This window comes from Cotesia glomerata, linkage group LG1, assembly GCF_020080835.1.
Source record: "Cotesia glomerata isolate CgM1 linkage group LG1, MPM_Cglom_v2.3, whole genome shotgun sequence".
Taxonomy (NCBI): Eukaryota; Metazoa; Arthropoda; class Insecta; order Hymenoptera; family Braconidae; genus Cotesia; species Cotesia glomerata.
Window position 1 is genome coordinate 24,656,103 of NC_058158.1, and position 15,959 is coordinate 24,672,061.

The window sequence follows — 15,959 nt, forward strand, 5'->3', positions numbered from 1 at the left end:
AATATCTGTTGGACCGGAAATCCACCTTATTTTGAGGGGGCATTCTGGACTAGAAGCTTGAATTTTAGGTAATTTTTGAAGTGTCGTAAAAAAAGAAAATCAATATTTTTACTATTCATTTAAAAAAAAAAAAAATTTTTTTCACAAAATGGCAACTGTTTGAAAAATAGTATATTACACACCTAGGGAAGTAAAGTAAGAAATGTCTCAGATCACATGTAATGTGGCCGAGGCGAAACCGAGGTCAACAAACATGTGATCTGAGGCTTTCTTATTTACTTCCCGTGGAGTGTATACTATTTTTTTGCTCGACGAAGGCAGAAAGGGGTAACTTTGTTTAGCGTAGCGGGCCGAAAATTAACGCTTTCTGCCCGTCGAGCAAAAAAAAAATTAATTTTTGTACTACCTTTTTTGAGTTTTCCGAGTTTTTTAAAAATAGTAAATATTGAAATTTGGGGATGAGGCTGGTTTTGGTGCTACGTCAGCAAAACAGCCATTTCTCCGAAAATAATTTGAATTTTCTAAAATCCTCCTAAAAAAATATTCTTAAATCAAAGGATTAAGCTTTGAAAATATGAAAAAAAAAAAAAAAAAAAAAAAAAAAATAAATTTTTTTAAATTTCTAGATCAGAATACCCCTTAAACCTGGTAAAAAAGTAAAACACAGAATTTATAATTGCAAACAATTAAAAAAGTATATAAATAAACAATCATGCTTTTTTAAACAAAAAAATAAGTTGACAATAATTATTTAAAGTCACATAATTTATATGATTACAAATGATATACACTTGGAAAGGTTGAAGGTTGCAGTACTTTGTAATAAACAAAATTAAAAGTTTTTAAATTACTACTGTCTTTAAGTCAAGGTCGCTGACCCAGTAGTTAATACAATAAAATCTTATTATTAATTAATTCAAGAAATCGGTAATTTAACGACATTGTACTATGGAATTTATCAAAGGTCAGTTATCAATGTAAAGAGCTATAGCCGCTATTGTACATAGACAGTATAGACACAACAACATCAATAAATACTATAATAATTTCTTGCAACAATTCAACATTTTACTTAAGTGAAAAATTAAAGAAATAAGTAAGTAAATAAAAAAAAGGGTAATAATTACGTGTTTAAATAAACATTGAGGATTTTTTTTTTTTTGGTAATTTTTAAAACGTTTAACGTTACCTCGACACCTTCGTGTGCTGCGCCGCACTGGCGTTATGTCAATTCCATCTCCAGTGACGGGATTCCGCGGAATAAAGGACGATCCTCCTGCGGGGCCATCACCAGTCGGGACCAAAGGGATAGTAACACACACCCCGGCATCAAAGCACGTACATATTCACCCCATGCACCAAGACAAAATTTATCGCGAACACGCGATTCGATAATCCGTTTTTGTATTAGTGTTTTGTATTATTCTTTTTATGCGTCTTTAGAGTGAATTGTTTATAAAAAATTTTTTTTTATTTATATTTTTTATTTCAAATTACGAATTAAAATTTTTAAAAACCAACTATGTCATTTGTAAGTCAATTTTAGCATGAAAATGAAATTTTCAGATATCTGACATTTTTTAGGATTTTTCTTATTGACAAAATTAGTATAAAAAAAATAAAAGTAAAAATTTCACATTTTGAAAATTTAAGAAACTACAAGTATAATTTTTTAAAGATATTTTTTTAGTTATAATTTAATTAATGAAAAAAATTAAAAAATTGTCAAATGACGGCTGATTTCAGTATCATATTTTAGGATTTGAATTAAAAAAATTTCACAATGTTATAAATTGAAAATTAACTTATGTAAGTATTTATTAATTTATATTTTATAATTATTTAAAAAGTTTAATGTAATTTTAATAAAAAAAAAATTAGAAAAACGGTTGACCCTGAAGGCCATCCCTGCAACTTCCCGCTAATTCCATACCTAGCCGCTTAAAATTTCACTTATGACGTTTTCGAGCTCAAAAATACAATTTATGTCTTATTTTGAGATCTTTGAGCTTAAAGAGATAGCTTTTCTATACTTTTAAGCTCTTCGAGCTCAAAAGTCTGATAGAAGTTTGATAAAACACAATTTTTCAAATTTTCAAACTGCTGTAACTTTTTAATAAATCAACCGATTTTCACGCGGTAGGCGGCGATCGATGTAGTTTTTTGAGCTCTATAAATGATTCTCAACAAAAAAATTGATCTGATGAAAAATTTCGGAGTTATTACAAAAAAACACTTTTTTCAATTTTTTTCGACAACGATACCTCACGAACGCATCAACCGATTATGACGCTCTATGTGGCAATCGATGCGGGATTTCAAGGTTAAGAGCTGATTAGTTTTTGAAGTTGATCGGTTCAGCCAATTCGGAGATATTTAAAAAAAATGAAAAAAAAAAAAACAACTTTTTTTGTCACTTTTTTTTGCAATTTCTCGAAATTTACTAGTCCGAATCGGTTCAAATTAACAGGAAATTTAAGTTTGGCGAAGCCCTTTCGAATGACACCAACCGCGATGAAATCGGTCAAGCCGTTCAAAAGTTACGAGAGGTTTACACACACACACACACACACACACACACACACACACACACACACACACACACACACACACAAATACGGACATCATCGTGAAAATAGTCAGGAAAGCTTCCTAGGACCTCGACATGTCGAGATCCGATGACAACTCGATTTTAGAAAAACGGGATAAAACCAATAACTTCCCGATTTTTGAAAATTTTCAATTTTCTTAGCGGGAAGTTAAAAATTTTAGAAAATTTATTAAATATTTTTTTACAATAAGCATTTTTGTCCCGGTTATCTCTAAATAATTTTAAATTAATCTTTAATAAAAGGGATATTTCTAAATATTAAATCTTATCAAAATGAACTTTCAATCTAAAGACGCATTTGTTAGACATAAATGAATGATCTACGTATTAGTACATAATACATGTATAAATGTTATTGTATGTTAAAGTATTATGATGGTAAATGGATGATTATGATCATAGCTTGATGGAGAATGTTATTCAAGTGAAAAATTTAAGACGCGTAATTTTTGTGAAAGCATCAAAATGATTTATGGTTATAAAAACATAAAATAATAATCGATTAAAAAAATTTCATGATAGAAAGTGAGAGGTGAGTGTGAGCAAACAAAATAATACATCGTGCAATTATTTGTTGCAAAGTAAAAGCAGTGTGAGTAAGCATCTCAATAAAAACTATACATAAATAATGATAGATGACTAACTCAAAATATGTGTCTGATAAGGTAACAGGCCCTGAAATGTTACTTTTATTTCAAATGATAAAAATCATAATAAATAAAAATATAATATAACTAGGGTAAAAAGCGTTCTCTAAGTAAAGTAAAAGTTTAACTAAGTTTTTTTTTCTTATCTACGTTTACTATTTAATGGCAGAGGTATCTAATAAATGAACTAATAATACGATGAACGCAATAAGTATGAGGGATAAGTATAAATAGTGTTTCTGATTATAGTGTAATGTCATCTAATTTTTTATTGTCTAAACTTACGAAATCGTTTGATTCTCCTAAAAGCTGCTTGTAAACATCAACCACGTAAATTTTATTTATTTTTTTTTTATCATATTAAGTAATACATCATTCACGTATATATTTATCTTCTGAATAAACGCGCTCATCAAATTAATTGAGTAAATATTAAATTATTAAAAAAAAAAGTAATTCAATTATGATTTACGATATAATTTATAAATTTTTAATTAAGTAAATAAATAAAAGAAGGAATGTTGAAATAATAATTTAAAAAAAAAATAAAAAATAAAATTTGGAATAAGGGCCTGATAAAAAACACATATTTTAAGATAGCAGTGTTAGAAATGGCTGGGTTGTTAAAAATGTTTACCTGTGATATCGTTAGTATTAGCGTTGCCGTTGACAAAAGCGGTGCCGTTGATGTGAGTTCCATTAGACTCATTGTTCTTAATTGTGCGACAGTTCGAAGAGTTTATATTGTCAATAATGTCATTTCCGCTGAGGGAGATGTTGCTGCGCATGTGATTTTTTGTATTTTTGGGAACGGGTTCGGGAGGGCCAAACAGACGTTTGTGAGAATCATTACCGGGCTTGTTGGCACGTGGTGTCTCGGGACTGCTGCTGCCTGTACTCGCACCACTGTCGCCGTATAATGCTGATCCAAGCTGGGATGCATTGTGATTCTTAACACGCCTTGGGCTTGTTTCGTCTGCTCCGCTACCGAATATGTCACTGCTTCCGCCGCCTGGTGGCTTCAACACTCTGAAATAAATTTTTAGATTAATTTCAATTGTAATAATTAGTAAAAAAAAAACCTCGATTTAAAGTTAGAAATAAATTAAGATCAATTTTTCGATTTTTTACACTCAAAAATAGGTGAAACCCCACTTCTGCATAATTACCTAAATTAATTTTTATGGTTGAAAAATTTTTTAACATTGATATATTGATCGACTACATATCTTCAAATTGTGTCAGTTGAGTTCATCAATAAATTTCCTTCATATATCATGGTATACATTTTAACTTATTTAAGTGTACTAGAAAGAATGTAAAAATGCTTTCGTGTAAGACTATCAGTCTGAGATAATAAACTGATCGTAAAAGATCTAACGCGTTATGAGGCATGGAAAAGCACAATGTGTTAACAAACTAAATAAACTATGAAAATTAGAAATTAATTTTTTTATTCGGACTAATAACCACTAATTAATTTCTTCTTCTAATTAATCAGCTAATAATTTATATAAAATTTCATTTTATAGCGCTACTTTTTTTGTAGAAAAAAAAAAAAAAAAAAATATCTATGCTGCACTACAAGAAAAAATTAACAATTCTAAAAAAAAATTCTTAAATTAAGAAAATTATTTTGAAGAATTTTATTGTCTTGAATCAAAGCTAAAATTCTTGAAGCAAGATTTAATAGTAGATATAAATTTTAATTTCTTAGTTTTTATGAGTTTAATCATATAGTGGTTTTCCCTCAAAAGTTGAAAATTCGTAGCATACATTTCTATAGAAATGACAGATTTGTGTTTAATAAAATTATTTACTACTCTTTAAAATATATGCCTAAAAAATATTTCAGGTAAATAAAAACAAACTATAAATCATGATAAAATTATTGATATACTTTAAAATTGAGAAAAGTCTTAAGACCCCCAAAAATTTTATAAAAGGTTAATACTCATTTGACTCTAGCGTAGCGCATGAACGTTCTTAAACGAATTTTATAACAGTAAATTAGTCAATACATTAAAATTCTTTAAAATTATTTTTTTTTTTAATTAACTTTTTTGTCAGCGTGTTGCTAGAAAGTAATAAAATTATATTGATTTTTATTTGCATATAATGATTAAATGTTATAGAAATTTACTATTTCATGAAAATTGTTTACAAACGTATGTTTTTAATAATAATATCCTTTTAATTACTGACGAGTGTAGTGTAAGGTATTTTTTTTTCTAATGTGGCTGAAATTAAATCCTAGTTTCAAACGCTACCGCCGATGGTAAATGGTTTTACGAGAGTAGTATAAAAAGGAAATGATTAAACATAAAATCAAGCTCATTTCATTAACAATTAATTGCCAGCGATTGAACCTATTTTTAAAAATTTTAATAACATTCACTATTCACTATGATATTAATATAATTGTACGTCGGTATTTTATGAGTCTATTAGAGTCCGTAATTATGAAAAATCTTTTGCATGATGTATCTGAAGTAAACCTTAGCTCCACTCGTACGGTATGTTTATATATATTGTACCGTTTAACGTAAATTGATTCAGTATAAATTATAATATGACTTAATTATAATGAAGCTAAGGTGTAATAAAGCAAAATTGTCAGAACGGAATAAATTAAAAAAAAGGTTTAAGTGAGTAAAAATTAAATGTTTCAACGAAGCCATTCGAGATCTCAGAATTATGTAAATCGGTTGCGTGGCACCATACGTAGAGGATTCACGGATTGATGACCACCCCCGCGTAAGCTTGAACTCACAATTACGGTATCGAGGACCGTTCGTCTATTCTCTTAAATACTTGTTATATTAAATAGATTGTACGGAAGCTTGTATCGTTACACTGCTAACTGAAACGTGCCCTGTACGCTCGTATTATGTATATATAAATATCGTATTTAGACATTCCGTTCAGTTACATCTCATTCGCCTATTTTATATTTTTATTTACATTATTATCCATTTTCTCTTTTTTTGGAGTGTCTGCAACTGACAGGTCTTGTGAATGCCAGTTATATTACTATTATGCACGTTAGGATGGTCAGACGGCACGCGTTACTTAACCGTAGGCACGTGAACAATTGTAATGTATGTTTATGCTTGCTGTTAATTTAGTGACTTTACTAATATTACACACCCACCCTTTTTGTTTCACACTCCCGAGAATCCATCCAATTATTCTGCTTTTCTATACAGTATATCGACACGTGTCAGTACAACAGTTCATTAAAATAAAATAATTTTTTTTTTAATCTTCCTGAAAAATAATTACACTTACCAGATTCAAAGTTAAAATTTTTATCGATTAAAAAAAAGAATTGATAAGAGAAATGCCTGGTGATATTGATATTACAGGGAACATAATCGCGAATGCAAATATAACGAGGGTAATCAATTGATCGTAGGACGTAAAAGAAAATTGAGAATAGAACAGGATGGGTGTGCCTGTCGTGCGATCGGAAACGACTGTACTGGTTGAAGTATTTATATTTATATATCTATGTAACATCAAGTAACAATATTATACGCGTGGTTGATTGTATTAAAAAAAAAAAATTTAAGTTCCATTTCATGTTTGTAGATGTATACAAACACTTGAACAAACTGCGATAAATTAGTATTTCTATGACTTGTATTACAAAAAAAACCGCTGTTGCTCGATGTTTCGAATCATACACTGATAGAAGGATTTCTTAGTATTTAAGAAGATTTCTTTGTATTTAAGAAATCATTTCTTAAACATCATTTTTTAGTATTTAAAAAATATTTCTTAATATTTAAGAAATATTTCTTGGTATTTAAAAAATATATATATTTCTTAATATTTAAGAAATATTTCTTAAATACAAAGAAATATTTTTTAAATACTAAGAAATGATGTTTAAGAAATGATTTCTTAAATACAAAGAAATATTCTTAAATGTTAAGAAATCCTTCTATCAGTGTACTAGGAAATCCTTAGTAATTGATACTATTTTTTAGTTTATGGATTATTTTTAAAGAAGTTATGGTACAAGCGCGGGAATATAACTTAATGATACAAAAAGCGTTAAAAATTATGAAATTATTAATACTGTTAAAAATAAAAATTATTTACTAAAATAGTTTTATTAATTCTCAAACATTGTGCCCAAAATTCGTATAAATTTACTTAAAAATTTTGATAAATGAAAATTCATGTAAAAAAAATGTTGTCTCATGAATTTCATCCTTTACTGGGGGAAACAAAAATTATTTTCCAGAAATGAATTTCTTGGCTTAAAAATTTATTGAAATGAATTATTTAAATTTAATAAAAATTTTTCTTTTTAGAAATTCATAATTATTTTGAAATATAAGGATAGAATTTGTAGACATTTTTTAGGCGCCGATTCTAAAAATATTTTTCAACAAAAAGTTTTAGAACTTTAAAAAAATAATATAAAAATAATTTTAGCAAAAGTGGTAAGCAATATAAATATGCAAAATAAAGTATGAAGAATAATAAAACAACGCCTCTGCAGACATTTGAACATCACCTAACATAGCATGTAATAGCATGTAATGTCATGTTAACAATAATTGTACACTAATCAGGCTAATAAGTAACACTGATCGATGTTGAGATTATTATTCAGTGATGATCCTGTCAATTTAGGATATATTAAATAATACACGCCTACTAATCTCCTATTGTTATTGTTATTATTTTTTAGTACGGTAAACTAATGATATTTTTACCGCACCTTGTCCACAAATAATATATCATTGTATAAAAATATTCTCTAGTGTTTGAATTATAAACAATTAGTAATTAAATGAAAAATAACCTGTTTATTAGTTTAAACAATAATTATTAATTATTTTTGCAATTCAAAATGAAATATGTAAAGTAAAATATTACATAAAGTCTTGCGGAGGCTAGGTCGTACCGTCATGGACTTAGAACCGTCGAAATGAAATATGAATCATGAGAGTAAATATGATATATAGTTATGAAGAGTACAGATTTAAGCTTGCCAATGCAAAGGTAATAACAGCACCAATAACATTAATAATAACAATCACAGCATAGGATAGGATAATAATAAAAAATTTTGATGATCACGGAAAAAAAAATTGACGAAAGAAATAAAGTCTATAAGAAAATGAAGGTACCAGTCTCGTGGATGTCTCCATCACCTATTTGATAAATGTTATAGACTATCCGCTATATAGTACACTAGTGAACGACTTTAACCTTACGCTGGCTCGATATTTCCATAGTGATGTCCCGGGATTTTTTTTATCGTTTTATAAATTCTAAAGATATCATTTTTTAGTTTAAATTCATCACGCGATTGTTATATATAGTATAAATTGTCTTTGACATATTTTATATGTTAATTTAATTCAATAGAAAAATGCTTGGAGATGAAATTTGAACACGTGAATAAAGTAATGGGAGTATGATTTAAAATTATACTGCAAAAACATTATTTGTCATTAGATATAGTGAGTCTGAAGTATGCAAATGAATGAACTTGTTTGCTTGCACAATATTTTTTTTTAAGTATAAAAAAAATAAACAATGGGAAAAGAAAATAATAATGGCGAATGATCATATTGTTGGTATAATGATGATAAAAATAACATAACTATTCGGATGTTAATGTATAGAATTGTCATGAGAATGAGATTGTTGCATTCATGAAAGTAATGTTTAATTATAGTTAACTGATTGTCCTTCATCAATAGACACGTGAGAATGATTGACATCGTACTCTTAATATTTTTTCATTGTTAATTAATCTTCAATTTAAGAATGAGGCTCTTTTTTTCTCAACACTAGATCAATTTACTCGATATCTAATTGTTACAATTAACATAACGATCTTGTAAATTATTTCGTAATTTGATAAGTTAAATAATATAACGTTGACTTTAGGTAAGGTAGCAATTTAATTGAGTATTGATTGACGGATCTATAAAATAAAATTAATATTCTGCTATTGCTTAATTGATATCACAATTAATTAAGTTTGAATTATTAGATGTAGCAAAATTGAAATATTGTGAGGTTAAAACATTGTAAATAAATAAAGAAATTCACAACGAATAAATAATTCGTCAAGTTAAAAAAAAATTTTTTTGTGCTGCGCAACTTTAATAAAAATTTTTTTTCGTTGAAAGTTAATTTTTTTTTTTTTTTAATTTCAAAGTTTCGGTTTACTTAGAAACATAAAAGCCATTGATAAATTTTTAGTTTTTGGAAATTTTTACGTTTGTTCTAATAATTTCATTAAATATCTGGCGAGAAAGTACATGATTTAATTTTTTTTTATTTTTTATATTAATTCGTCAAGTTTATACATATATATCTATTTTTGAGGGAGATAGAATTTCTACACCAAAAATATGTGTAAGACATTGCAATGCTTTTTTATAAAGTGAAATATAAGTATGTGAGGAAACATAAATCGCTAAAAAAAACGCTAATCCAAATAAAATACAGAAGAATAAAGTACTGAACAAGCGAAAGTAGCATTAGATATGTAAATATTAAAAACAAAAATTAGAAAAACGGTTCACCTTAAAGGCCATCCCTGCAACTTCCCGCTAATTCCATACCTGGGCGCTTAAAATTGTACTTATGACATTTTTGAGATTTTTGAGCTCAAAATATAATTTATGTGATATTTTGAGCTCGCTGAGTTCAAAGGGATAATATTTCTATGCATTTGAGCTCTCCCAGCTCAAAAGTCTGATAGAAGTTTCATAGAACACTATTTTTGGAATTTTCAAACCGCAATAACTTTTGAATGGAGCAACCGATTTTCACGCGGTTGGCGGCATTCGACGCAGTTTTATCATCCTCATAAGTTATTTTCAGGTTTTAATTGATCGAACTAAAAATTTCGAAGTAATCCCGAAAAAACAGTTTTTTTGGTTTTCTTTCGTTCACGATATCTCTCGAACGAATTAACCGATTTTGACCAGCTTGGTGGCGATCGACGTGGTTTTTTATTGTCTAGAGCTGATTAGTTTTTGGAATCGATCGGTGGAGCCGTTTAAAAGTTATTAAAAAAAAAAAACACATTTGAAAAAATTTTTTTTCTTAGTTTTTTTAAGATTTCTCAAAATTTACTGATCTGAATCGGTCCAAATTATACTCAAAATCTAAATTCGGCCAAGCACTTTCAAATGGCACCAACCGCGATAAAATCGAATAACACACACACACACACACACACACACACACACACACACACACACACATACATACAGACATAGTGACAACCTCGCGGGAGTAGTCAGGGAAGCTTCCTAGGACTTCAAAACGCCGAGATCGGATGAAAACTTGATTTTCGAAAAACGGGGTAAAAACAATAACCTCGATTTTTGAAAATTTTCAATTTTCTTAGCGAGAAGTTAAAAATCATTTACAACAATAGAAATTACTAAATAATTAATTAAAATGTGTTAATAAATTCGTTAAAATAAAAAAATGGTCAATTAAATTTTATTGGCGCGTTTCAAATTGAGTTTATAAAAAATATAATGATCTATACAAGTAAACTTTTTATTAGTGATCTTAAAAGGTATTGAAATTTACGAGAAATCGATTAACCAATTATCGTTAAATAGATTGGCTCGTTTTATATTCACATATATAGACCGTCTTAACCAATTTATTGCTGTTGTCACAATCTCAAGCAATTCATTGGCAATTTAAAGTTTTATTAGCATAATCCATGACATTATTATTTTATACTGATGTTATAACTTTAAAATTCTACCTGGTTAAATATTTTAATGACAAAATAATAAATATAAAATGAGATAAGTGTATAAACACATAAATAAAATAATTTTATTAAAATGAAAAGCAAGTTTTCATACGAGTTAATGATAATAAAATTACACGGATGAGTGAAGATTGACTACCGGTCTCTTTCTCATTAACTACATCCGGACAAGATTGGTACATGGAAGCAAAATAGAGTCTTAGTATCATCAGGATCTACGAGTTTACGATAGTTTCGACCGGACCTCTAACGAGGTTAAAGAACATGCTGAGCAGCATACACCGTTACAACAATTTATCGGCATTTCCCTCAGTTTAATTTACAATCGTTCATTTGATTATCTTTTTTTATTCGTTTTACGATTTCTTGAGATATTCGTGTCTTATTTTCCACAATTATCAATTCTAATGATAAACCATAATGTACTAAATTACCGCTTGTACTTCTGTTAGATTTTCATTAGTTTCAAACAGTTACAATATTACTTGAAAAAATAATAATATAAAACATGTAAGTCTACACATAGAGAAAACTATATGGGTGAAAATTACTATCTTGAATCTTGAGGTTATTACGTCAAAACTCTACTTTTACAAGCAAAATAAATGTTAATTGCGTCGTAAACTTCACAAGCTGTTTACAAAATTTTACTACACAGCTCAGTAAACTTTACTATTCAATATAATAAATTGAACAATTCGTACGCATGTAGTGTTATCGTCGAATTATATTTTATATTGAATTCGAGAAAATTAAAATTTTACTTATATTTCGCTTTATAATTTCTATTATTTGTAGCTTTTTTATAAGTTATTGTTATTGGTGTTTTTTTTTTGTTTTAAGACTTTCTAATTCCGTGAGCAGCATTTTTGACATAATTTGTCTTGGCCGAGACTCGAACCAAGATATTTCATGTACAACTTCAATTTTTGTCCATCAAGATAATTTATCTTAGAAAGATTTTTTTAATAATTACCATTTACTAGTTGTCTTTTACAATTAAACTTCAGTTTCTAACTACTGGTAGACAGTAAAAAATTTCATGTAATGGTGTAAATTTAACTTTTTTTTTCGTGTTACTTTAACATTTTAATGTTTCAAATTTTTCATGCATACTATATGTATAGATAATCTTTGTAACACACTATAGTGTTATTATTACATACTATTTGTGTTAATATTATAAAAAATTATTATAAGTTTTTAAAACTTGCTCTCTCTCTATAAACGTATATTTAAAACTAAAAAAAACTTAAGTATACGTTTCAAAATTTTTGGCTTCAATAACAAAGAAAAAGATTCGATTCGCAAAAGAGGCTTCTTTACTTCTTCCATCGAGTAAAAGGGGAGCAGAAGCCTCAGTTTTGCTGTGACTCACGAATAGAGTTAACTCACCCTTTACTTTCACAGTGTTCAATACACGTCGCGTGCCAATAGTTGACTTTATATTCATCCAATCCATATCCCTTGAGTCAACTAATTCGTGTTGAAGAGACCGAAGCCCCCTTGAATAGGTATAGATTAACAAAAGGTTAAAAAAAAAGCGCTAACAAATGAGGGAAAAAATTCAAGTGCGAATGGGAAGAAAGAAACTGCATGTTAAAGTTTCGCGTTACTTCGATGTACGCATGGCAGCGAGCACGTAATGCGATATTCAGAGCGGATGGAAATATGAAGCGTCCTGTTTTCACGCGCGCGAGTAGCTATCTTGATGACGATGTATTATTCTGTATTTATTCTATTTTTTGTATGTGTCTATACGCCCTCACCCTTTATATGTAGTTTTAAAACTCTTCATTACTTGCTTATCTGAAGTCTTATGGGGGTTACAGTAAACCTGTATACCCTTTTTCTTAATTGAAGCCTCAATAGTTTCGTATCAATTTTATATTCTTTTTCCATAATACAATTTAGTAATTATATTAAATAAATAAGTTAATTAGCTATTATTCTTTTATGTGAGAATAAATATTAATTAATTAAATATTTATTAAAATAAATACCGTGTACTACAATGTAATTATTAAAAACAATTATTTTACATATAAATACAATGAAATGAAAATTTATTATTTTTATCATAATTGTTATTACTCAACTATTGTTTACCATTACATCTTAAATAGTTATTATGAAAATTGCGTGCATAGAAATTTACCGATCAATTTTATTTCTCATAAAAAATTAAAATTTTACTATAAAAATCAACTATTTTCTTAATTGAATACATTTTTTTTACAAACACCGCTAATTGATTGATTGATGATAATTAATTTTATCTAAAAATAGCTTGAGTTTTTTTATCGTATATTTTTTACTGCGATTATTAAATTGAAGTCGATAAGGTTGTAATTTATTGAGCGAATTTTGAAATATGACATTAGTAAGTCTATAAATAATACGAATTAATGCAATAAAGAAACTACTGTTTAATACAAAAACAGAGTCTGCTTTATGCAGCGAATAATAGCGAATAACACTCGATGTGAATATATGATCGAGTAAAAACAAAATTGAGGCCGATAGTGATCAATAATCTTTTGAAAATAATGAAATGAACTATAACGATATTAACAAGAGCGATAAAATAAAAAAAAAAAAAACAATAATGTTTCTGGTTGAATAGAATATTTACCGTTGCAAAATTTATGCTTTATGTTCTCTTTTTCATTACCCAGTATATTTAATCTTAGTTATTTTTAATTAATCTTTAAATGCTGTAAAGTATAATACGAGTACTACAAGGTAAACAGTTGATAACAAAGTTACAAAAGATAATAATGGTTAGCTGACCGTTACTAGAATAGGCAAAGTAACCGATAACTCATAGACTCAAGTGTACACGAGGTAAAGTCACGCTTTCTAAGCCCACACAAATTTCTTTGAAGATCGAGTTGAGTTGTTGCGAGGAGAGCTCCTTCTTTTCTTATTCCACTCCAACTCGGATGAGATCTATAACGTCTTTTTCTCAGATTTCATCCTGTTAATCTAACTTACTTTCCTGTATAAAAGAAGCCGCCGAAAATCTTACAACATACCTATCAATGTATACCGTAAACTGCATCCTTAACACTTTCTTCTTTTTCCTGAGCTTATATCATTATTTTTATCTAATTAAATATCTTTTTTGTTTTAATGATATTCAATCGTTAGATAAGATTCAATTGTTTAAGGAAAAAAATTTTTAATTAAATTTCATCAGTAAAAAATTATTTTAATTTATGCAAACGATTTTCGGCTTTTAAAAAAAATTTTTTTTTAATTAAAATTTAAATTATTCTTTAAATGATAAAATTTATTTGAGTTAATTAATTAAGAAAAATACATAAATCAGTAAAACTTGATTTAAAAGAAATATTTGAGGGATTTTTTTAAATATTAATGATTCAATTAAAAATGACATTAATTATAATTTCAGAAAAATAGCCACTAAAGATTTCGACAGGTTCTATATCTTCAATACACTTATATGACAGCCATTGAAAGATAAAAGGTTTTCATTTTTCATTTGAAAATCTCAAAGCTTGGGTCTCATTAGATTTATGACTTAATCAGTCAAGCAATTGAGTCGTTGAAAATAAAAAAAAAAAAAAGGTTTTTTTTCCAATATTTTCTCAAACGACAAAAATACTTGACTGAATGATTTGAAAGTAAATGATAAAGTTCTTCACAAACATGAAATATTCGAGTGGTTTTATTCTGTAAATGTTAATGATTCAATTAAAAATGAAATTTGTTACGGCTAAAAAGGACAAGAAAATCATTAAAAATAAGTAGAAAAAGTTTTTTTAAAGATAAAAAAAAGTAACTGTAATTTAAAGGAGCCACTTTTAAGCATTTCAAATCATGAGTCATCAAAAATTAAATTAAAAAAAATTTTTAGTAATAATTGAAATGACATGTGACCCTTAACTAAAATAATCCGTAGCACGCCCAATTACGAGCGCGTGGACTTATGATTTTTGGCAGATTAGACTGAATGTGTTTTGTCAACCGTACAAACTTGACATTTGTTTTTTAGGAGTACAAAAGGTCGTTGACGCATTGATCAATAAAAATTTTTGTAGTTTTTGTTCTTTGAGACTCCATAATCAAGAGAAAATAATGGGTGGCGAAATAAAGTGAATAATAGTCTTATAAAATAAATTACCTTTTCTTTCCATAACCGACATTGTCGAGTTCAATGTGTCTGTATGCAGCGTAAGTGGCCATGTCCGACCGTACACGTATTTAATCCCTGATACACCCCCTTAAGCTTAATAAATATTTTATCTTCTCCTTCGCTCGCTTGTGTGCCTTGTCACTCGGTTTAGAATTTTATCTCACCCTTTGATCCACTCTACTAAAATCCAACTAAGTATTTTTGTATCCAATAAAATTGTTGATTAGAAAAAATTCAATTAAATAGAAAAAAAATTGGGCTATTAATTTAAAAAAATTTATAATCTTACATTAAAATCGATATTTTAACACACTAGTCCACTGAATTGAAGCAGGATAATTAAAAATAATTAAACTGTTATTTAAAGAGAGTAGGAGAGCTTTATTGTGACGAGCTGTAACGCGATCAAGAGACTGGCAGTCGGATTGAAACACCAGCCGGTATATAACGCCACTGCTCGTCGTAGCCTTCCTTCCTTCTCCTCTTCAGCGATATCGCTGGCGCCCTCTGTTACTCCAAACCACCCCCGCAGAGCTAAATGTTGGATCTGTCGTACATTCACCTCAATCAATACATTACTCGTAAATCTATTCGCTTTTTTCTCACACGTAATCTTTCTTTTTATAATTATTTTTTTACAATTACTCTCTACTATAAATATTTATCATCAATTTATTTAAACAATCAAATTCTTTCGCTGAGCACGTTCTTAAGACATTCATTTTCTAATGAAGAATTTTTCAGCAAATATATTAGATT

The 15,959-nt window shown here is 28.2% G+C and overlaps 1 protein-coding gene across 7 annotated transcripts in view; it reads right to left on the reverse strand.

Annotated features, from left to right (window-relative positions):
• LOC123262097 (microtubule-associated protein Jupiter) overlaps nt 1–15,959 on the reverse strand; it is a 43,577-nt gene that overhangs the window by 1,577 nt on the left and 26,041 nt on the right. For 2 of the 7 annotated variants that reach the window (XM_044724157.1, XM_044724168.1), the window contains exons 2-4: nt 3,896–4,287; nt 3,544–3,570; nt 1,190–1,276 (exon numbers count right to left, since the gene is read on the reverse strand). In XM_044724157.1, coding sequence (XP_044580092.1) covers nt 1,190–1,276; nt 3,544–3,570; nt 3,896–4,287 — 506 coding nt within the window. Of the gene's footprint in view, nt 1–1,189; nt 1,277–3,543; nt 3,571–3,895; nt 4,288–15,188; nt 15,392–15,489; nt 15,646–15,959 lie in introns of those variants that run through there. The other 5 variants (XM_044724139.1, XM_044724148.1, XM_044724132.1 and 2 more) reach the window with 5 other exon arrangements.